At 51.8% G+C, this 23,798-nt stretch overlaps 2 protein-coding genes across 6 annotated transcripts; one reads left to right on the forward strand and one right to left on the reverse strand.

Annotated features, from left to right (window-relative positions):
• Positions 1 to 388: 388 nt before the first annotated feature.
• Positions 389 to 7,634, reverse strand: LOC107513963 (translation initiation factor IF-2). 4 transcript variants are annotated; one of them, XM_016151213.2, is made up of 4 exons: positions 5,485 to 5,595; positions 4,946 to 5,198; positions 4,550 to 4,658; positions 389 to 3,301 (listed from the first exon to the last, which is right to left on the reverse strand). In XM_016151213.2, the coding sequence occupies exons 3-4, from the start codon at positions 4,593 to 4,595 to the stop codon at positions 2,742 to 2,744; spliced, it is 606 nt and encodes a 201-aa protein (XP_016006699.2). In that variant the 5' UTR covers positions 4,596 to 4,658; positions 4,946 to 5,198; positions 5,485 to 5,595; the 3' UTR covers positions 389 to 2,741. The 4 variants fall into 4 exon arrangements, with proteins under 4 accessions (XP_016006699.2, XP_016006701.2, XP_016006702.2 ...); XM_016151215.2 differs by having other exon boundaries at positions 4,946 to 5,088; positions 5,485 to 5,554; XM_016151216.2 differs by lacking the exons at positions 4,946 to 5,198; positions 5,485 to 5,595 and adding an exon at positions 7,557 to 7,634.
• On the forward strand, positions 5,744 to 8,692 carry FOXL2 (forkhead box L2). 2 transcript variants are annotated; one of them, XR_001597653.2, is made up of 2 exons: positions 5,744 to 8,271; positions 8,496 to 8,692. XR_001597653.2 is itself a non-coding variant. In XM_016151211.2 (1 exon), the coding sequence occupies exon 1, from the start codon at positions 6,226 to 6,228 to the stop codon at positions 7,357 to 7,359; it is 1,134 nt and encodes a 377-aa protein (XP_016006697.2). In that variant the 5' UTR covers positions 5,744 to 6,225; the 3' UTR covers positions 7,360 to 8,692. The 2 variants fall into 2 exon arrangements, 1 of the variants encoding a protein (XP_016006697.2); XM_016151211.2 differs by having other exon boundaries at positions 5,744 to 8,692.
• Positions 8,693 to 23,798: the final 15,106 nt, after the last annotated feature.

The raw sequence follows: 23,798 nt of genomic DNA on the forward strand, positions 1-23,798 counted from the left end.
TAATGTCGCTGAACCTCAGTTTCTTTATCTATAAAATGGGAATAGATTTGTCAGAAAAATGAAATGAGAGAATGCATGTAAGTCCCTGGCTCAAAACAAGTGCTTGATAAAGGACAGCTATTTTGTTCCTTTATAATGATAATGACAATGATGATAATAAAAATAATAACAGCTGGAGTTACACAGTGGTCTTTAGGGGATGCTATCCATAAGGAAAAGTCTCTGTTACAGTATGTCTGTCTGTCTAGCACTGTAGTTTGCTCCTCCACTTTGAAAAACTGTTTGGCAATATCTACTAAAACTAAACATATGTCTACTCTCTTAGGTACTCACTCACTCAAGAGTAATGAAAAGCTCTTCACAAAAAGACATGCACAAAAATGTTGACTGCAGCTTTATTTATGATATCCCCAAACTGGAAACAACACAAATGTCCATCAGAAGATGTAAGTGAATGGATAAGCAAATTGTGGAATATTTACAGCAGTAAAGAGAAATGAACGTCTGACACACATAACAAGAAGGGATGAATAGCAAAGAGATGTTCTGCAGGAGAAACCAGACACAAAAAGGTACAAGATATGTATCCCATTTATATGAAGTTCAAAGCAGGTAAATTAATCTATAGCACTAGAAATCAGGATATGGGTTACTTTTGGGCATAAGCATTGACAAGGGAAAGATATAAGGGAACTTTCTGAGGTGACAGAATGTTAATGTTTCATATCTTGATTAAGATGGTGGTTACATGGTGTGTTACACATAAAAATACATTAAGCCGTACACACTTGAGATGCATATTATTTACCATACATAAGTTATACAGCATACACACACACACACACACACACACACACGCACGCACACAACTTTTGGCATGAAGGACACCTCCTTCAGAAGGCCAGTAGTACATAACACAAAATTTAGCCCTTCTCCCTCTCTTCCTCTGGACTTCATCAAAGCTAGGCATCTAAAACTGCCCTCCTGCATGGAGGCTCTTTAGACAGTGTCCATTTGTGGAAGGAAACTTGAGTAGGACCAAGATGGGCCTTTCTCAGTCATCCCCTGATGGGCCTGCTTGGGGCTTCAGAGAGCAGGCCTTACACCTTGCAAGTCAGCTGCCACAGATGCAGGGGCCAAACTATTTCTAGTAAAGTTTAGTTTGAATGTTTCAGACAGGTCTTCGCTATGATCAGGGAATTAAAAAGGTGTCCTGTGTCTTTGCCTAAAGCTCAGCAGCATGGTTGTGCAGCCATAATTAGTAGAGAGCCCCAAATGGCAGAGGACTTTTGGATTCTGAGCTGACCCTCCACGGTCCAGGCACTCTTCCCCACTTGCAGTCTCTTTCTTGGAAATATCAGCTTCATTACAAGGAAAGTGGCATCTCACAATTCTCTCTATGGAACAGTCATTTTCCAATTCCACCATAATGCATTAAGCCCATCATCAGGGAAAGCACTGAGTGAGAAGTGGAGGACAGTCTCTGCCCATCAAGGCTTACAATTTGAGTGTAGAGAAAGGCAACAACAATATATCACACTCTCAAGCATGTGTTGCATCTGAGTGGCAGGGTATTCACTGTTCATGACTGAACAAAATGGCTTTGGGTTATGAGAGTCATGGCCATGGGATACCAAAGGAAGTTGGCCAACAGCTCCTGCTACCCTATAATTCTTTCTTTAGGAGCATCCCAGAGATCTTTGGAGAGTGGAGGTCCTCACATAGCCCAGAAACCAGCCCCTCTGCCTTTTCTCCCTGAGTTAAGCTCAATCAGGAGAAAGGCCTACACTACCCTGTAGTCTGCCTTGCAGAGAGAAGGGCACACACTCCTTAGGAAAAAGAGGTGCTGACAGACTAGAGGCCCAACATCAACGAGGTAAGGAGGAGCCCAAAACACTAGTCTGCTGCCTCCCAGCCCAGCCACCACAGGGTGAGGTGTGTGGGATTCAATAAGGTAGCAACTGGAAAAGGCTGTCATTCTGAATGGGCAGTGGCATTGCCTCTGACTCTCTTTTCTCTCTCTCCCAGTCCCTCCCTTTCTCTTTCCCTACTCTCTCTCACTCTTTCTCCTAAGCACATATTTGGGTAAGTGTCTCTGCTAATCCCAGCCAGGCAGAATAATACCGGCTGGCCTGGGGCCTGTGGCTGTGAGTGTGTAAGAGAACCATGCAACCATCTCAGGCTGCAGCCTGTCACTGCAGCAGTGAGCTCAACTATAAAACAGATAAAGCCTGTGTAAGTGGCCTGTGTGGGTTAAAGGGCATCGAGGGTATACTCTACCTGAACATCTCTAAAGAACTCTGAGCAGCAACCTTACCATGGGAACATTCAGGTGGCTGCTCAGTCATCCTAACCACAGGCCAAAGACATCAGAGAATCAACAGGCTTCTGGAAGTCAGACTTGCAGACATGGAGCCAAGAGGTCACTTTGTGTCATGAGATACGTGTGTGTGTGTGTGTGTGTGTGTGTGTGTGTGTGTGTGTGTGTGATGACGCTTAGACTCCTGGGCATCAGATTGATGTATTTTACAACGAGGTGTGTAGAATGTGAACTAGTATATGTAACAGGTGAGTGTGAGAGAGTAGTGAGGAAAAGAAGAACTGAAGGGGATATGAGTTTGACTGAAGCAGAAATGGATGGAGGGATGTGACCTGAGTAGAGGGGCCTGGAGTCCTTAGGGGTGTGGCTGGGGCCGGGTAGCGCTGACAGTTGTGGAGGTGTGGAGTTGTGCGGGGATGTGCTAAGAAACACAGTCCGACTTCCCTTTTCCCACCGTGCGCGCTGCAGAGGCCGTACCCACAGGAGAGGGCTGCAGCGGGCTCGGTGCCTCACCTCCGCCGGGTGGGTTCCGAGCCCCGCCCGCAAAGAGAGCCGCAGGACATGGTTCAGGCGGCTGGCGGAGGGGCGGGTCGAACCAGGCCAAACCAGGCCAGCGCTTCCTGCCTCTGGGACCCGGCCTGCTCACCTGGCCGGTCTGACCGCCGGTCCGAAGGTGCGGGCTGCTTCCGCGGCTGTTGCAGGATTCCGAGCCGCGGGAAGAAACGTGTCTCCCTCCATTCGAGCCAAATGCTTTGCCGGAGCCGGCTGCCGGAGCCTCGGCGGTGCGGAGGTGGCGCTCCGTTGGCGGGTCTCTGGCCCCGCGTTCGCAGGCGGCGCTCGGGCGGGAAGCCCGTCGTGAAGCACCGCGTCTCCTGAGCTGCAGCTGCGGGCCCTGGGAAACCGGGCCGGAGAGTTCAGGAGCTTCACCTGGCCTTTGGAGGTGGGTACCGCCGGAGGTCACCAAGCCGGGGCCCTGCGTCGCTGCAATGCCGCGAAGAGAAGGAACGGCTCTGGGGCCCCACACAAACCTCGGCATGGCCTGCCTGGCCGGACGGTATTACGACCTCGCTGGGGAGAGGGGCCCTCCCCAGCCTGCCCAGGAGGTTTGAGAAGTAAACCAAGGAGCGCCCCACCGCTTCCTAAAGAGAGCAATACCTGGGGAGAGAAGGACTCCTTCTTTTCACCTCAGAAAATCCTTTAGAGGAACTCCTTCCTTTATCCCCACCCCTCAACACACACACACACACACACACACACACACACACACACACACACACACACACACACACACACTCCTTGAAAGGCTGAAAAGGGAGCCTAGTTTGGAATTCGGGGAAGTGATGACACACACAACAATGCTGTTACACCTGGCTGCTGAAGGCCAGAAACGGAAATGCCTGCAAGGGGGAAAGAGAGGGACAGAGAGCCAGCCTGGGTGGTCAGAAAAAAAGAAGGGGAGGAGAGAGTAGCCCCCCAGGGTGAGGCCCAGTTTCCGCTGCTTTTCTCCCTGCCCAGGCCCTAGGGGACAATGGGCACTGAAGTTCATCTGCAGCAGCCCACACTGAACTCCCACCCATAGCCTGGGCACCCATGCAGCGAGGACAAAGAAAAACACCTGCACTCTTGGTCAGAAAGCAGGCACAAAGGGTGTGAAGCTTCGCTTGGACTGCTGTATATGTTGGGAGCAGTGGGAGAAAGCCAGCAAGCCACTTTGAGATATTTTCAATGGTAGGTAGAGAAGGGTATTTACTGAGATGAGTTTAGGAGAGCCCTGCTCCCTCTTACTGTGGTGGTCAGACCAGGCCACCCTGCTGACCTCTCGGGAGTCATCTTCAAGATGCTGAATTCCAAAGAGCCACCATAACCCTGTCCTCCTTTCCTTTAATCTCAGAATTCAGATCAGAGGCCTGAGTGCGAAGCAGGCAGCACATGCAGATGGTCTGTGGATGCTGAGCCCACAGGCCACTAAGGGATCTTCAAGATTCTTCAGAGACTGGACAGCCTGGGAGGAAGAGGAGGTGACAGGTATTGGGCCAACCACTCCAGACATGCCAATCACTAACAAACACCTGGATGACATCCATTCAGTCAACCTTCCTCCACAAAGAATTCTGGCCCCATCAGCAGCAAGAAGTTTGAGGAATGAGGACTCAAAACACAGGCCATCTTTCTCACACTTTATGGTTTCAGACTTTTTCTCAAGGCTAAATTAACTATTAAAAGGCACACCTGACTTTTTGGCCAGCGCTGACTTCCCTTGAGAAGCTTCATGCATGCAGATGTAACTGGGTCCCAATCAGACTTCTGCTGAAGGTAGGTGAGAACTTACCCTTCAAACCTAGAGAAAGATCAAAACAAATGTCTGTCAGGAGAGATTTAAACAAGTGCCTCTCTCACAGCCTATACCCCCACCCCCAAGCTTATGATAGAATATACACACTGGCAGCATTGGAGGCAAGAAGACTTGAGAAAGAAAAGCAGGGGGAAAGGGAAGGAAAGAACTAAGAGAGAGGGGAGGAGAGTGGAAAAAGATGAGCCACATTTACTCAGATACGTGATACACATATACCATTACACATCTATAAGTGTTACCCCATAAACTTCGCGCCTTGTACACGTGCATACCTGTGTTTTTGCACTGGTACACTTGCACCTGGGCAGCTGGTATCTCACGTGTCTCAAGGACAGACCCCCCCCCCTGAATTACAGATGTGATACCGGTGCACAGACACAGTCTCCCAAAGCCCCACGGCGGCAACCTTCACGCCCTGTCCGAGCAGGAGCAGAGTGGAGTCTACTTGGTGTGGTTAAAACACACATCCAACCCGTAGGATTACAGCGCGCAATCGCGGAGGGGTCTGGTCCTTAGGTCTTGGGACTGCGCAAGAAAAGGCGGAGGTGCTTCAGTCGGCCTCTTCCCGGCGATCCTCTCCCTAGCCCCAGCCCGGCCCAGTCCCTCTGAGTGCAAGGGACGGGCCAGGCCGAGGATTCTTCGTTCAGTGACACGCGTTTCTCGGCTGATTTTCCCAAAGCCACGGCGCAGCTCTCTCCACCCCACCCCCGTCCGTCCCCCTCCGCGTCCCACCCCCTCCCCCAGCGCCGAGCTAGAAGTTTAGCCCCGAGACAGCAGCAAAGGGCAAAGCAAAGGAGTCGTTTTCTTTCACCTGAAAGCTGCGAGGAGGCTTGGCGCGCCTCTTCTCGCTAGGGCCCGAAGTCTCTGGGCACAGGGCCGAGTGCGGACTGACCCCGCAGAGCGAGCACCGACTGTACAGAGCGAGCACCGACCCCGTAGAGCGAGACCGGCGGATTTCCAGGGCTTTTGAGAACGTGAGCCCGGCTATCCGCCGGGCCCCCAAGCTCGCTGGGAGGGGGCAGGCCAGTCCGGGCTGTGCGGGGCGTTTACAAAAAGTGACTTGGAGATGAACTCGCCCGTGCGCGACTGGCCGCCCCGCTATAGGGGCGAAGGCGCCTGACGCAAGCGGAACTCGGCGGAGCCCATACGAATCAGAACAGAGAGAGGCTCCTGGCGCACTAGGGACTCCGGGAGGCAACTCCGCCAGAGACGCGGGTCGTACCTCGGGAAACCGGGGGGTTGGGGGAGGGGAAGAGCGCAGTGAAGAAAACCCACCGAGGCGGGGACTGGCCTGGCGGGGAGGGGCGGCGGGGCCGGAGCCCCTCTCTGTTGGGCGGACTCCCCATGGCCAGAGGCTGAGCTCCACTCCCGCCGGCCGCTCCCCAGGGGAAGAGGAGTGAGAGGCCGCGAGCGAGGGAGCGAGCGCAGCGGCATCGGCAACCTCCAGAAGTTTAAGACTCTGCCGTGAGTCCTTCTGCGCCCGGACTCTGCGTCGCTCCAGCGCCAGCGGAAAAAAGCAGGGGCTGCCTGGCCGCGGCGCGCCGGCTTTGTCATGATGGCCAGCTACCCCGAGCCTGAGGACGCCGCGGGGGCCCTGCTGGCCCCGGAGACCGGCCGCGCAGCCAAGGAGCCCGAGGCGCCGCTGCCGCCGAGCCCTGGCAAGGGCGGCGGCGGCGCCGCGACAGCCCCGGAGAAGCCCGACCCCGCGCAGAAGCCCCCGTACTCGTATGTGGCGCTCATCGCCATGGCGATCCGCGAGAGCGCGGAGAAGAGGCTCACGCTGTCCGGCATCTACCAGTACATCATCGCCAAGTTCCCATTCTATGAGAAGAACAAGAAGGGCTGGCAGAATAGCATCCGCCACAACCTCAGCCTCAACGAGTGCTTCATCAAGGTGCCGCGCGAGGGCGGCGGCGAGCGCAAGGGCAACTACTGGACGCTGGACCCGGCCTGCGAGGACATGTTCGAGAAGGGCAACTACCGGCGCCGCCGCCGCATGAAGCGGCCCTTCCGGCCGCCGCCCGCGCACTTCCAGCCGGGCAAGGGGCTCTTTGGGGCCGGAGGAGCCGCGGGAGGCTGCGGCGTGGCAGGCGCGGGGACCGACGGCTACGGCTACCTGGCGCCCCCCAAATACCTGCAGTCCGGCTTCCTCAACAACTCGTGGCCGCTACCGCAACCGCCCTCACCCATGCCATACGCCTCCTGCCAGATGGCGGCGGCCGCAGCAGCAGCCGCAGCAGCGGCGGCGGCCGCGGGCCCTGGCAGCCCCAGCGCGGCCGCAGTGGTCAAGGGGCTAGCGGGCCCGGCCGCCTCGTACGGGCCGTACTCACGCGTGCAGAGCATGGCGCTGCCTCCCGGCGTAGTGAACTCGTACAACGGCCTAGGAGGCCCCCCGGCCGCGCCCCCGCCGCCGCCGCCGCATCCCCACTCACACCCGCACGCACACCATCTACACGCGGCGGCCGCACCCCCGCCAGCCCCGCCGCACCACGCGGCCGCCGCACCGCCCCCGGGCCAGCTCAGCCCTGCCAGCCCCGCTACCGCCGCGCCCCCGGCACCCGCGCCCACCAACGCACCAGGCCTGCAGTTCGCCTGCGCCCGGCAGCCCGAGCTCGCCATGATGCATTGCTCTTACTGGGACCACGACAGCAAGACCGGCACGCTGCACTCGCGCCTCGATCTCTGAGAGTCCAGCGCACGCGGGATGCGAGGATGCAGGGACGCGCGACGCCGGCCTCAGCTGCAGCCGCCGCCGCCAGCCCGACCGCGCTCCCGCTGCGGCCACCTCCTAAGCCAGCGCCCGCGGCCCCTCTGCGCCTCCTCGCTCCCCTCGGCTCCTCTCTCCCCTCTTTGTCTCTGCTTCTGCTGTGCTCGCCTCCCTACCTTCTATGCCCTTTCGCTCCTCCTGCCTGCAGACCGCCTCTCCGCGCGCTTTCTGCAGGCCTAGTCTCCTCTCGGCGCCCCAGCATCTGGGCTGGGCACCCCATGCCAAAATGCACGGCGCAGAGGAAGTGCCTGGGCCGAGGTGCAGCCTGCCGCTGGCGGCGCAGACCGCTGGGCCTTTTCTCACACACAGGTCGGTGCGTTCGCGCTCGGCTTTGCCCGCCCGGCTGCCGCGCAGTCCGTACCTAGAAACGCGGGTTTGGGCCAACGTCGAGCCCTGTGCTGCCAGTAAAAGGGACGAACGTGTGTTTACTCCGCGTACCCTGTTGGAGCCTTTCAGAAGCGGTTTGCCGGGGTCCACTGGGCGGGGCGAGGGTTGGGCCCGAGCAGGGGGCCCCGCCGACTAGCCGAACAGCCTGCGCCTGGCTTTACACCACATCCCGGCTCGGAGAGAGGCTGTGTTTCCTCTGCTCTCCATCCTGGCGCCTCGGGCCCCTCCAGGCCCAAGCGGCTGGCTACGGTTTTGCTTTAAAAATCAGGAGAGCTAGTTTAGATGACATTTTAAAATTTTTTTTGTTAAGGAAAAAACTCACCGGGAAAAACCGCGAAGTATTGTGGCCTTGGAGTTTGCTAAAGCAAAACATGAAAAATCTTCTCTTCCAGGAGATTTGAAGTAGAATTCCTGTCGGGCCTTCAGAAAGCTGTGTTCAGAGAGGTAGGAGAATATGCTCAGTAAAAGGTGATTTCCTCTACGAATTGAGGGGTGGGGGTCCCCCTCTACCTATTAAAAAAATCAAAAACAAATTTCCCCGGATCTTCCGAGGCAAGCCCCGAGTGTCGAGTCGGGCGATCACGGCTTGCCTAGCGGACGCTGCGGGGACGGCCTGTCCTCTGCCCGTTTTTGTTTTTCAAACGTCTTGCTTCTCGCACCTTGGGCAGGAGAAATGTGAAACCTGGCAGCAGTCGGACCAGGCAGGCTTGTGTCCTGGAGCCGGCCGGCCCGAAACTTCTAGACCTGGTTGTTCTGTAATGTGCCGTTTGGAGGACCAAAATTTCTAGAGAGAACTAGAGCACTTTTGTTGTTTTGTTGTTTTGTCTTGTCAATTTCCGAATAAATTTCTTGTTCTTTCTTTTAACACGGACTTAATATTATTTCTGTCGCGCCTAAGTTTATTCAGCCGTTAGTTAAAAGAGGGAGGTTTTCGGCAAAAATGTATCCCTTTTCAAATAAACACGGATGAAGGGCAGCCAGAGTGGGGGGCGTTTGTGGTTGTTGCCGCCGCCTTGTTTTCCTAGGGATTGTTTGTTTTCTGTGTCATCACTTGTCTGTTGCCGCTATTTAATGTCACCAGAGACTTTATCTGCCGACGTTCGTTCAGAAGGCGCGATCGTAGGTAGGATTTATTGTGTTTTTGCACCCACGCAAGTTTGTATTTTACCTCTTACACAGCCAGACTAGATGTGTGGGCTGTTTTCCTTACATTGTCCTCATACTCAAAAATTTTTCTGGTCAAAAGTTTATTCCAAATAGATAAAATCCTGGTGGTGAAAATGCTCAGTAAGCTGCAAACCTCTATACAAATGTAACTTTTTGGAATGACTTATTATTTTTAATAATCAGAATTCATTTACCTCAAGATACATGTGAAATTTGGGAGTATCAGAAAGGGGTGAACATACAGCATGACTGTAAAAATCTAACCTTTTTTCTTTCTTTTCCTTTACCGAGACTTTTCAAATAACGAATTAAGACCGGTGCTTCCACTCAAGCACAGGGGCTTTTGACCAGGCTGCAGCCCTGGTGCCCCCAGGCAGGTTAGGGGAGGTCAGTCTTCTGCCCTCCCATCAGATGACATGCATCAGCCAGCCCTCATCGGGACTGGGGTGCAGCTTAGGCAGGACCCTGCCCCCAGCCGTGTGTCCCTCACCTCCCCTACTCTGACCCTGAACAGAAGTGGCTGCAGGTCGAAGCCAACCAGTGGTTGGAAGGGGCTGCGCAAGGTGGGGGTGCAGGCCTTCCACTTCATCCTATACTGGTGGTCATGCCCTGGATGGTCTAAATGGGATCCCCCATTTATGTGTAGTTGGACCTGAGGTTAAGTGGCTCCAGCTCAGCCTCCAACCCTCCCTCAGGCATCCCAGGAGGGTGGAAGTTAATAGCCATCGAGATTCCAAGGAGCATCACTCTCAGACAGCAATAAGAGCCTGCCAGAGCCAGGGTCTAGAAAAAGTTGGCTGGAGAGGGAGGCTCGGCAGGGGTGAGCAGCCGTAGAGGATGATCAGGGCTGGTGTCTTGGTGCTTCTAGCAACTTGCTGCGCCTTTGTCTGGCTGACGAAGGGGAGGTGCAGAAAAGAAAGTGGACTGCTGCATGCTTGTCTGTTTGTGCTCTTTCTGTGGTGTGAACATGTATCCCATGGGCAGTTGTGTAGTCTGTGCTTGCTGTAAATGTTTAAGTCATATTCTGGTGACAGGGTGGGAGGTATGTGTGTCTGTCATTCACCTTCAAAGAGGACGTATATTTGGGGCATTGTAGTAATCATATGGCTAGTACTCAGGGAGTGCTTACTGGAATTACAGTGTGTGTTACATTCATAAGTCATTAGCAATGTGTGCAGTTATGTTCTGGGTATATAATGTGTACAGTTGTGTTATAGGTATATAATCCTGGCTTGCTGGATGATAACAGATAATACATACAGAGCCTTTGCTTCAGCTGACTGAAGCTTTCAGTTCTGAAGCTAACACTCAGCACTATCCCAAGCAGAAAAACAGAGACGCAGCGCCTCCAGTGAGATGAGGAAGTTAGCATAGGATAGCACTGGAGAACAGAGCCTCTCTCTGGCCCCAAGAACTGAAAGACAAGAGGGACCCAAGGCCAGGGAGAAGGCGGCAGCCTCACCAAGTACAAAGGATGAAATGAGGGAATCAGTGTAGTATTATTCCTGGTCTACACAGGGATTGGAAGAGGTGAGAGAAGAGAGACAAATCCCCATCGATGCCCACAGGAAGATATCTTTCTCTAATTCCAGCCTTGGGGGGAGGGGTTCTCAAAAATTGTATCGTTTGCTCATTTACCCCCAGTGCTAAAAGTTCAGTGCAATGGCTGACTTTCTTCATCTCTCATTTCCTCTCTCTCCTCTCCCTCTGCATTTTTGAGCTTCTGTCAGAGAAGATGACTTAAGGAATTCCCTAAGTGAAGGCAAAAGTATTTGAGAGAGTTTCTTATATATAGCAATTATACTTTAGTATATACAGTCTGGTCTAGATGGCCAGACCACATGAGTATATGTATATGTGTTTGCCATGGTGTACTGCAAATACAACATAAATAGAGTTTGATAAAAATGCCCAACCAACATTTGCATGTCTTGGATAATGAGTTGCTACACATAATATTGAATGAGGACTATGCATGCGCTTGTATGTATATAAACATCCTCAAACCACTGACAAGATGAACCCCCCACACACATTTACACACCAATTCTTGGATACTCCTGTCCCCTAAGACTGCCTAGCAGTCTTGGGGGGAGGGCTGTCCTGTTCTCTGGGGGACCCAAGAGAAATCTTTGCCAATACAGTACACACACCAAAGGACTATGAGATGGGGATCTAGGAGAATGGCCCCATACTCTGCTTCAGAGATTGTCCCAAGCCTGCTTCTGCCTTGTATAAGTAAAGAGTTCACTGCCCTGCAGTTCCAGTTTGGGTGGGCATGGAGCACAGGAACTCTCACCTGATGTTAGGTGCCCTCCTGTCCTTGTCTGGGCCTCCCACCAGCAGAGGCTGCGGCTCCTGGCTTCGAGGAGCCCCCTAGTGGTGGGTGGAAATGAGGGGCGGACCAGGGCTAATTGCCCCCAGAGGGGCAGGAGAAGATGGGCTGGGAAACTAGGTCAGCCCCAAGACAGTATGCCCATGAATGAGCTCTTCCTTTAGTGGAGACTTGGAGCATAGGAACTTCTGGGTCAGGCTTAGGAGTCCTGTGGTGCCCTCACTCTGGAGCTAAGCTGGTGATGACCTTACCTTCTGTCCTACTGACCACAGAGCATCTCCTGCATCTTGGAGTAGGCTGTAGGACCTGTAGGAAGGGATAGAACCAGGATCCCACTGTATGGTGAAGACCAGAGGCATGAAACAGTTGGAAGCAACCTTCATGTCTGCCTCAATTCTGCCTTAGGGACAATCAGAAATTCAGGATTCTTGAAACCAAGTAGCCTATCAACTTTCTACTTTTTAGAGAGAAGGCTCGGTTCCATCTCAAAAGAGTGTCTGTACCCCAGTAATCCCAAATCTCTTCATTTACATTTTAAAAACCTGAGGTCTTAAGAAGAGAAGGGGACAACTACAAGTCAACCAGCTAACTGGTGCAAACAGCCTTGGAAATTTTAAGGAGATATCTGAGAACACTGAGCCCAGCTGCCCATTTGGGCTCTCCAAGTGGCACAGGCGCTGCTGCCAATGTTGGGAGAGCTTAGTGGGTGAAGGGGGAGCGTGGCCGAAGGAAGCCCAGGTGAGCAGATTGTACCCGGGAACTTCTGTGTTGGCTGTTTGCCCCACAGGCTTAAGCTCAATGGTATACTCTGACAAGCTTGTTCTGGGACCATGTGACCCCAAGGATGTGACTTGTGCAGGGTGGGGCAAGGACAGGTGCCTGTCCAGAAGAACTAGTATGGAGCCCAGTAACATCCTTTAATAACTGTGTGATCTTGGGCAAAGCACCCATTCTGAATTTCAGTTTTCTTATCTATAAAATAGAACTATATATACCTTTCAGGGTTATTACAATAATTAAATGTTCTAATGTCAAAGTGCTTGGTTTATAGTAGGTGGTTTTCTTTCCCCTATAGAAGGAAAGAAGAAAGGAGGGAAGGAAGGAAGGAAGGAAAGAAAGAAATGCCTTTGGTAATAACCCTGTGGGCTCTGACATTCTAACCCAGGGGCTATGGCCACCCCTGTGAGCCCCAAGAGCCCAGACCACTGATCACGTTCCCAGGTCTGGGCCCAAGCACTTTCGTCCACCCTGCCCAATCCCCTTGACTCTAGGAATGAGGTGCATCCTGTCACCGTTGCGGAGAGTACCCCAGCTCAGGTCTCTTCAAATCGTCCTCTCGCTTCTCCTAAGGCACTCTGCTCCGCTATACGAGTTTTTCCTTTTTCGGAGAAAGGCGGCTGACCTGCAAAGTGACAGCGATCCAGGCTGGCGCTTGCGGCCAGGCACAGCCGCCACTCTAGGCCCTTGAGCCGGCGCCTGCCGCCCTCTAGAGCTTCCCTGCGCAAAGCGGGACTGTTTGAACTTTTCCCCTCCCTTTTTCAGAAAAGCAGTAGGTAGCCACCCGGCGGGAGGTTGTGGAGGTCAGCTCTTGGGAGAGGCTCCCCTCGGTCTTTGTGGAGAAACGGGAAACATGAGGGGAAAACGCAGGAAGCGGGTTGGGCAGAGCTTCAGCGAGCAGAGGCGCCGCCCGCGGGTGGGAGCGGGATGGTGTGGGGCCAGCAGCTCCGAAGACTGTGGGGTCGCCGGATCCCCTAGTCCGCAGGCCTGTTGGCGGCGCTGCAAGCGCAGATCCCCAGGCGCAGACTGGGCACCTCCTGGCAACTCTAAACAAAATTCAGGGAGAAGGACTGGGCCCGCCTGAGCACAGGGTGCTCCTCATAGCAGGGCGGGCAGGAGGCCCTGATCGTCCCCCAGAGGTGCCGAGCGCACAGGGCAGAGGCCGCCTGAGTCCCCGCCGCTCCAGGAGACCAACTCGGTTCTCTCAAGTTGGGAACTCAGCCTGATCCTGTTGTCCTTAGTAAAAATGCTATCAAACCGAATAAAACAAAACCTTTCCCCGGATTTTCCTCTCTGTACAAAAGAAAATGACTTTTCTAAGCAGGCAAAGAAAAGGATAGGGCAGGATCCCAGAAAACTTTCCTGTCTCGGGATGAGGAGAGAGGGAGAAAATGCTTTTTGCTTTTTGTTGTTGTTGTTGTTGTCGTTGTTTGTATATGGGGGAAGGAAATTCGACACATTTTTTTAATCTCCCCCCAACGACCGCTAAAGGCTGTGAGTGCGACCAGTCAGGAAACCAAGCCCCTGCCCGCAGTGACACCGCTCCTTTGTCTTCTTTCCTGAAGCCCCCACGACTGCTGACCGCGCCGAGATAAAGGCCGGGTCAGAGCCCTGTGGATTCCCGAGGGAGAGGGCTGTGGGGCCATCCTTATCGGCCTCTTCGAAAAGGCCGGCAGGAACAGGGGCTACAGGACAGGGGCTGCTTCCCCGCCCCCAGGCCCAACTGAGGCACCGTTCCCCATGTCCCAACGTGGCTTAAAAGTCTTCTGCCGCTAAAGTCCTTTGACCCAATTCCCACCAGCATTACATTTTCCTATTTCAAGGCTCCCAGGGGTGAGAGGCCGCGGATCCCCACCGAACCTCTCCTGATTTGGTCTTCAGAGTGAAATTGTGCGCAACTTTCGCTGCGACTCGCGTTCGCTGTCGCTGGGCTCGGTTGCCCAACAGGATCCGAACTCGTGCAGTGTCCGTCGCTGCTGCGCCTCTGTGCCTTTTCGCAGAGACGCCTTCAGCCCTTAGCCTCAAATTTTCTGCATAATGCTCTCCCGTCGGCGAAACGGGTCTGCGGAGATGGCGGGAGACCTTTTGTGAGCCGATCTTACTGTTCTCTGTGATTTAGAAACGCGGATCGCCACGGAACTCAAGCCTCCGCGGCACTCTCTGCCTGACGTCCGTCTCCCCAGGACACACACAGAGTCCTTTTCTCCGCAGACACACCCAGGTGATGAGAGTGCTGTGCCACTCGGAATCCATCCAAAGCAAGAGAGGGATGACCGGCCGGGCGACCTGCGGGTGCGGAGATGCAGAGACCTCCAGCAGCCACGCGGCGCGCCTCCCACGCACACCAAGTGGTGCCCTGCGGCCCCTGGCCCACGCAGCACCCGCATATTTTCCCACGTCGGTGGCAGCTGGCCTGCCCTCACGATGGCTTCTGTGGTTAGGGGTCCTGAGCCGCCTTCCGTGAACTGATCAAGGCCTCTTTATTTTTATTTTTTTAATCTGCCTTGGGGACGCGACCTGGGGAGGCAAAGAAAAAGCGACAGACCCAGGGAGTGAGGCCCTGCAGCCTCGCCTGTACCGAGCGCTTTCCACCTCTTCCTTCTCTCGCCCTTTGCCCCTCCAGCCGATTCCAGGATCTTGGTCCCCAGTGAAACTGGAGCTGCCCACCGGCCGGCAGATGAAAGATAAAGACGCCGGGCGGCGCCGAGGCGCTGACCGGATCCGGGCTTCCCCGCACCCTGGAGCGGCATGTGAGACCCTGCTTCCCCGGGAGACACTGACCCAGTTCGAGAGAAACGGGTCGGCTGAGCAGTGTGCACACTCTGCCTCCAGTCACAAACAGTCGTTATTCGAGTGCAGAGTGTGCACACATCTTCACACAAGGGTTCACACGAGGGCGTCCCATAACCGTGTGTATGTACATGCATATGTGTGTATATTTGGTGTGCATCTAGGGAGACAGGCGCACACATTTACACATGCGTGATGTGCGTGTGCACATGTTCGTACACTGTTCTTGCATTTGTTTTGTTCGTGCGCTGTGCTCGTGAGTAGTAATTACGCCTCCCATTTACACAGACCTTTACAGTTTTTAGTCACGATTTTCACAACTACCCTGGGAAATGCTCATTCTCCTTTCGAATTTTTGATGGGGAGACAAGCCAAGAGAAGTTAAAGGGTGTCTGTTTGCACACAGTTTGTGGGAGACTGAGACCTGCCAAAGACCCCGCCCGCTGTTGAACGTAGATGTGTTTGCCTGATTGGCTCCGAGGTTGGCTTGTTTGGCAGGCCGAGACCCCGCTTCCGGCGGCTCTTGGCTGGGCTTGCTCCGAGACCCAAAGCGCCGGGTGCCGGGTTTCAGTTCATTCGTTGATAGTGCGCTCTTCTGGAGTTTGGCGACCGGGTTGCGCAGAGCGAGGGAACTCGGGACTCTCTGGAGTGCCTGGAAAGAGCACCCGCACCTCGGTTCCAAAGCCTGGCGAGCCTGCATCTCCAAGGCAGCCACGCCAAGCAAACGTGCGGTCACAGAATCATTTCGCTACAGCGGCAAACCCAGGAACCTGGTGTTGTGCCAGAGCCAGAGGAATGAATGATACTTGACTTTATTGAGCTTCTGCTGTCTGGAATCAATATCGACCCTACAAGACCGGAGCCCACTGTGCCCATTTTACAGAAGGGATTAGTCAGAGGTGACAGCAGTATGGTGAGTTGCCCCAAATTCAACAGCCAGGAATTGACCAAAATCGGGATTGGAATCCCCAGTTGGCTGTGTCTGGGTCCCTAGACCACGGTCCATCTGCCCTCAGCACAGATGGCTAGGTCCCTGCTTGCACCACTTCACCTGAGTGATGCTCTGAGCCATCCGGCTCCTAGCCTCTGACTTCTCTCACCAAAGACGCGAAGACTGTCCTAGCTCTCACCAGCATCATTAAAGAGGTTCCCTCACGTTTGGAATCTGTTATATATATATTCCCTGTGTGTATTGAGTTTTCCTCCTGGCTTCCTCTCTGGGGCATTTTGTTGTACTTGGTCCCAAGCCCTCACACTCTGAGACTGAGGTTGCGTGAGGATTGTAGCTTGAGCATATCTCACCAGTGCCCTTGGACCACGGCGCCCGGCTCCTGCAGACTGAGGTCGCGATTCTCCGGGCTCCAAGGTCTCCCCCACACGGCAGAGCTTGGGAGCTGGAAAAGAGCCCGCTGTGCAGTGAAGTCTCCTTGGGGCCTCACAGCCTCAATACTGCCCTCTGCTGGCACTAAACCACATCATTGCTGTCTCCCTTACTTAGCTCCAGGCACTGCGCCCACGAAAGGGTCTCGCGCAGGGCAAGGCCACACCACACAGCAGAGTGGGTAACTCCACTCTCCTTGGATCCTGAAAGTGGCTGTCGCACCTTCAAACACTGCCAAGACTCCCGTATTTCTTAATCTCTGGCCACTGCCTCCGCCGGCTTCAGAAATTCCAGGTGCTCAGACCGATGGGGTGTTCAGAGAGCCAAAGCTCCGCCCTGTCAATCCAGCTGATCTCAGGCTTCTGCCCGGGTTCCCAGAGGACCGACCCTCAGGGAGGAGAGGGGCGGGGCGTGGAAAGCCGCAACCCGCAGACGTCCACCAGGCGCTTTCCCACAGGCCACTGGCGAACTCAGGGGACTCCAGGGGAAGCCCCATGTTGCGCTCAGGCCCCATTACTCTCAGCACCATAGCACTGGTTAAGCATTGACCCATGATGGCCCATGGGTCAAGGCCAGCTCCCAGAAAACCCTGTCCTCCCTGCCCCCCATAGACTTCCAACCCCACTTAATAGTCGCCTCGGCGTTTGGCTGCCTCCACTCTTTGCAGTGCACTTGCTTCCCCAACCAAATTAAAGGCGCCTCAAGGACTAGGAGGAGCTGGTCCCAGGCCCGCACAGTACAGGGCCTTGCTCAGAGCCTGCCTAGTCGTGACAGACCTGGTTCAAGATGCCTCCATCTTCGCTCTTGAAATAGGGCTTGAGCAGTAAGGCCAGAAGACACTTCCGCCTGCTGAAATCCAAGGTGGGATAAAAATGAATCAATAATCATACCTGTGCATTTCCAGCGCAATATATTAAGACTACACATTTTCACCTTTCCTCTATTTACAAAGACAATTCAAATCGAAGAAAATTGGGGAAATAAAACATTAAGATGCTCAAAAAAGAACCAAAAAGTATAGGTAATCCCACTCACTCCCAACCAGGTAACCACAGTAAACATTTTGGTTAGTTGAGAGTCAAAAAAGCCTTCATTTGTATCCTGGATCTTCCTCCTTAAAAGCTGTGTGACCTCAGAAAAGCTGCTAAACCTCTCTGAACCTCATTCGAAAAGCTGGAATAATAATGCTACTACATTGAACTTTTTTAAGGATCCAAATAAATAATTACATCATTTAGCCTGGTGCCTGTGCAAAGAAATCCTCAATACATGGTAGCTACTGCTCCTACTGCCTCTGCAGCTGCTACTGCTATTGCTTCTGGCGTTAGCTCTGGTCTTGGGGAACACTGCAATTGCCCTCTCCCTCAACTCCTGACCCCATCGCTTCTGTTAAACACAAGCCCGAATCCTGGCACTAAGCCGGGTCCAGGTTCTCAGGGCTAAAGAAGTCATTTCCAGCACTCTGGTTGGGCTGCTCAGGACCTACTGACAATCAGGCCTGGGCTTGAGCTGTTTATACTAGAACCGTTAAAACAGGAAAATATGCAAACACTTCATTCACAGGGATCCGGCTATTGTTGGGTCAGAAATGATATTTTTGTTTCTAAAATAAAAGGTACATTCGTTGCTTCACACACATACTCTTTTTTTTTCTTCTTCTTCTTTTTCTTTTTTTGATTGTGTCTAGAGCTAAGAAGGCAAAGTAACTGATCTGGTTCATTTGACCAGCTCAAGCAGCGAATCTGGAAAGGTCCCTTTGGCCTGAGTGCTTGTTTACATGTGCTCTGACTAGCCTGAACTTCACTGTGTTATATTTTGTGTGACCACTGACTAGGTTCTTATCCATCTCCCAGACTTGATAGGGACACCACCTCCATTTAAAAAAGGCAAATGAGGAATTTCTAAATTACATTAATTCGACCAGCCTTGTTCCAGTAGATTCAACGCACATCAGAATCTCATGGAGAACGTTTATAAAGCACAGATTTCAGAATCCTCTTCAAACTGGATGGCTTTGCCTCTCTGGGGCTAGTGCTTGGCAATCTATGTACGTATATCTGTAAGTCAGTTCCTCCAGGTGATTCTGATGAAGCCATAGAGCCACATCAGGGAACCACTGCTGTTCCCAATTGAATTGAAAGCTGAAGTTTCCGCAAGTGGATTCCGGAAAACAGATTCCAAAGAATCTTCCATTGGGACCACATGGAATTACAAAGAGTTTGGTTCAAACGCCGGACATGTGTGAGTGTGTGTGTGTGTGCACGCGCGCGCACGCGAGCACACGCACATGGGTAGTGAGGGGGCAGCAGGGAATACATGTTTATTTTTGTATGCTTTTATTGTGCTGTTTCTGTGCACATGTCAGGCCCCTTTGGTCACAAGTAACAAATTCATTAGAGCTGGCTTAAACCAAACAGTGGAGGTGCGGGAGATTGTTATAAGGATCTGTAGGTGATCCTTGGAGCTTCAGGCAGGGTGGCAGTCAGACTTGGTGAAAGCCTGAAACCAGCTGAAAGGATAGCAGGAACCCATATAGCTTCACCCTGAAGACCAACTTTTCTTGCTATTCTGACCAGAAGCCCAGCATTGCTATAATCTCCGAGTCCCAATTCCATTTTCCTATGAGAAAGAAATTGGCCCACCTGAGTCAGGTCCCCACCCCCCTGGTCCTGTCAACTAGAGCTGCTGGCAAGAGGGAGAGCCTGGTAGTGGTTTCTGGTGATCTCTTCATGGAGACAGCAGTCGTGGCCCTCAGTGAAGGCTAAGCAGACATCCCAAAAGTCTGATTTGCATCAGTTTGGCCACTTTGACCACTCAATCAGCAGCTCAGATATTACTCCAAAAATCACCTGATACTACTCCAAAAATCACCTGATACTACTCCAAAAATCACCTTGGGGGGAGGGGTCTTACAAAATATTATGCCAAGGCTTCACACTTGGGGTGTAGCCAGGATATCAGGATATTTCAAGGCAACCCTGATGATTCCAATATACAACTAATGTTGATAATCAGCAACAACCAAATAGGAAACCTATAGCCAATTTAGCCATTTCGTAAATACGCAAAGTACAAACAATTAAGAGGAAAATTATGAAAATCTAATGAGTTGTGCATGGCTTATTTTCATCTAAATTGGAGACTGCCTTCCTGATCCCCCCCCCCCCAAAAAATGCAATGATTGTTCACATTTGACATTTTCTAAACCTCTTTGTGTGAGTGTTCAGTTCAGTTCCTACAGAAACTCACCTTTTCTGGAGATCCTGAGGCACTAGAACAAAGGATGGTTCCCTGTCACCTTGCTTGACCCTAGTCCCCCAAGGATCACCTGCTCCTTTTCCAAGGTCCGCAGCTTGCTGAGGGAGCCTCAGAGTTCTCAACACTGAATCATACTAACTTTGTTTGTTCAAACTCACAGAGGTTCCCACCCAGAAGCCTCTGACACAGGAGACCAAAGAGGAGAGGCCCTGCCTCCTCAGCCAAGCTAATTGACAAATCAAAAACTTGTCCTAGCCCATGGCAGTCTTGAGTGTCTTCCTTTTGTTTTGATTTGTGTCCCCTTCTGGTAGATTCCCCTCAAAAAATTAACCAATCAACAAATATTTCATAAAGAGCAATGACGTGCAAAGCACAGAGTAAAAAACAGAACATTACTCCGAAGAGATCCTGTCACTGGCAGAACTGCGACAGTGACCCCTCGAGGCCTGGCTTGGTGTGATTCCTATGAAGCACATTAAAGAGATCCCTTCCTCAACTTCCTATTCTTTCCAGTTAGGCCCAGGGCTGAGACTCAAGCAAACCTAGAGGGTGAGGGATGGCAGGAAGAAGGGAGATGTCATGCCTGGTTGTAAGTAGGAATGAGGATGGGGTTGGGGTATGCTGCTCTTCCCAAGCCTGAACTACCCTGAGAGTGATTCCCTGCTCTCAGAATCAGGTAGCACAGACAGCAAGACCAAGTTGCCTTCTAAAAGTTGGAAAAGGCGGTCAACGCAAAGGCCAGTGACTGATGGAGGATGTACTGAGGGTGGGCTGGACACACATACCATGACCACTTTGCGGCTACAGACGGATCTTTTAGGATGCCCAATACAGCCTAGGTTGGGGTTGTCGAAGTGTGGAACCCAGACCATCAGCGTCACCTGGAACCTTGTTAGAAAGGTAAATTCTCAGCCCCACCTCGGACCCTCTGAATCAGCAGCTGGGGAGTGGGGGGAGGAAGGGACGGCATCCAAGGCCTGCAGGTAATTCTGATTGATGCACACTCAGGTTGAAAACTAATGGTCTACTCTGGGGAAAGCAAGAAAGGGAGGCACTGATCCTAGACATCCCACACCTAAAATACATAGTAAGTTTAACTTTCAGGTTCTTAGATCCCTAAGCAGGTTCACTGGAGCCAGGCAGAACCTCAGATGTCACCCCAGCAAAAATTATTGCCACTCTCCTCCTCACCACCCATCTCCTACACCACCCCCTCACACACACACTCTCTCCTTGCCAGGAACGACTTCTGGCCCAGGCAGGGTGACCCAGCCAGGGACGTTTTGGAAGCCAGAGAGCTAGAACAGAAGCGTCACCCAGATGGGCTGCCTAGAATCCTAGAGCTGCTACCTGTGTTGTCCAAAGTCCTTTGGCAGTTGCCTAGTCAGGCTGAAGAGGCTGCTGGGAAATTCCAGTCCCTGAGCTTTGGAGTGGGACTGAATTGGTTCACTATTGAACAGAGGTGATCAATCAAAAACAGGCTCCAAAGGGAAGTAAAGTTAGGCACATTCATTAGCTGATGGGTCATTTGAGCAGTTACTGGGGAGTTTATCCCCTGCAGACCTCTCTGGGACTCAGCCATTTGATTGTCAGGACAGTGAGGCTCCTGCTCCATATTTATCAGGCGGTTCTCAAAGTGATGTCCCTGAACCAGCATTACCTGGGAAATGTAAATTGTCAGTCCCCACCCCACCTACAGAATCAGAAATTCTGGGGGTGGGGCTCAGCAACTTGTGACTTAACAAGCCCTCCAGGAGATTCTGAAGCTCCCTTACTTAAGTTTGAGGACCACTGGCATGGAGACAACTTCGGCTCAACCAGGAGCCCACCCAGCAGCGGGGTGCCCAGCTGTCTTAAAGGATTGGGACACCCACAGGCAGTTGGTCCAGAGGCCAGAGACTCCAACCGCCCCGCCCCCGTGGACGAGCAGCACCCCCACTGCACCATCGCTGCCAAGATTCGCCAGGTCGGCAGGCCTGGGGCCACTGATAGTGGCCTTGCGAGGAGGCATGACAGCCGTGAGACTCCACTCTAACTTATTTCGTTCCATTCCGGGAGGAGTAATTTGTTTCGTATTGGAATCAAAGCGCCTCTCGGGGCGCTTCCGTTTTATCTCTGCTGCTCTTGGGCAGAGTGGGAGGAGGAAGCTCGGCCAGGACTCAGCGGCTGCTTTCCATTAGCGCTGGCACGGTCCCCATTATGCACGGCCCGGCGCAGAGCCCGCTAACGGGTCCCAGAGACCCATCCCTCTCCGCCCTGATACAGATGGCTCCAGAGAAAAGCAGGGCTGGGTGGCTGAAATCAGCCCTGGCTGTACAAAGCTCACCTCTGCTACTTGGCTATCACAGTGCTTGCCACTACGGCTTAGTGGCGCTCCCTGGGGTCAGGCTCTGGCCCACAAAGAGCACTTACGGGCCCTATCTCTTTAGCAGAAGTCAGTTTACCGGGGCTCTCGGCTTTAGGACCTGGGCCTACCTCAAGTGGTACCTGAGGAGAAGAGCGTCACAGGGATTCCCTAGAACCAGATAGGAAAATGCTTCTGGTCTGTTTGCACAGCGCCTGGGCCAGACACCTCACAGTGGCTCAGGGAATCCGTAGACCTGTTTTTCTCCTATTTCAGTATTCATTTCCCAAATAGTATAGAACATCAGTGAACAGAATATCAAAAAAGAAAAGCCACACCCAGTTTCCCACACCTTGAGATCTGCTGCAAACTAGAGGAATGCTGAAAGCAGACCACCACCCACTGGGAAGGGGATGGTGTCCATGCCCTGGCCAAATCCAGGAGCTGTGCCTTCCACATCCTGGCTTCCCCCACGGTGGCTGGGGACCTGCCAGAGTCAGAGAAACAGCCAGACACCACCACAACCACCAGAGCAAAGAATGTAACACAAAAGGCCCTAATGCTTCCATCAAACTTCACACTTATTTTCTTTGATTTCATTATTTTGTTTTTGTAATTGCACAGACAATAGTGTAATAATCATGGCAACTTAAAAACAAGTTAGAAAGCCAACAATTATTCACTAACAAAGCAATTATTTTCACTTTTCCATGTTGCTACACAGTTCACTATTTTTTCTAGTCTTTTTTTTTTTAATTAGTTTCAAGTATGCAGTACATTGGTTAGACATTTATATAGTTTATAAAACGATCCTCCTAATTATGCCTTCTCTCCTTTGGTTTTCCACCTAGCCAATATATTAATGCTAACTACATTCCCTATGCCCTGCTTCCCATCCCCATGACCATCTATCAACTACTAATTTGTACTTCTTTAACCCTTCACCCCATTCTCCCAGTCCCCCAACTCCCCTCCCCTCTGTCCGTCACCAAATTGACCACTATATTTGTGAGTCTGTTTTTGATTAGTTTGTTCTTTTTGGTCCTTAGATTCTGCTTATAAGTGAAATCATATGGTATTTATCTTTTTCTGTCTGACTTATATCACTCAGCATAATAACCTCTAGGTCCATCCATGTCATTGCAAATGGTAGCATTTCATTTTTTTTAATGGCCAAGTAATATTTCATTCTATATATGAACCATAACATCTTTATCCAATCATCTGTTGATGGACATTTGGGTTGCTTCCATATCTTGGCTATTGTGAATAGTGCTGCCATGAACATAGGGATGCATAGATCTTTACAAATTATTGTTTTGTTTTCTTTGGATAAATACCCAGAAGTGCAATTGCTGGGTCAAAAGGAAGATCCATTTTTAATTTTTTAAGAAACCTCCAGACTGTTTTCCATAGAGGCTGTACCAATTTGCAATTCCACCAACAATGTTTAAGGGTTTCCTTTTCTCTGCATCCTCACCAACATTTGTCATTCTTTGATTTATTGATGATAGCCATTATGACAGGTATGAAGTGATATCTCAATGTGGTTTCAATTTGCATTTCTCTGATGATTAGTGACCTTGAGCACTTTTTCATATGTTTATTAGCCATCTGTATTTCCTCTTCGGAAAAGTATCTGTTCATTTTTTAATTGGATTGTTTGGAGGTTTTTTGTTGTTGTTGAGTTGTATGAGTTCTTTATATACTTTAGATAGTAACCTCTTAGCAGATGTATCATTAAAGAATAACTTCTCCCAGTCTGTTGTCTTTTTGTTTTGTTGATGTTTTCCTTTGCCGTACAAAATATTTTTAGTTTGATGTAGTCCCATTTGTTTATTTTTTCTTTTGTTTCCCTTACCCAGGGAATAGATCCAAAAAAAATTACTGTTAGTAATATCAGAGTGTTTAGTGCCTAT

This window comes from Rousettus aegyptiacus, unplaced genomic scaffold (assembly GCF_014176215.1).
Source record: "Rousettus aegyptiacus isolate mRouAeg1 unplaced genomic scaffold, mRouAeg1.p scaffold_m13_p_4, whole genome shotgun sequence".
NCBI lineage: Eukaryota > Metazoa > Chordata > Mammalia > Chiroptera > Pteropodidae > Rousettus > Rousettus aegyptiacus.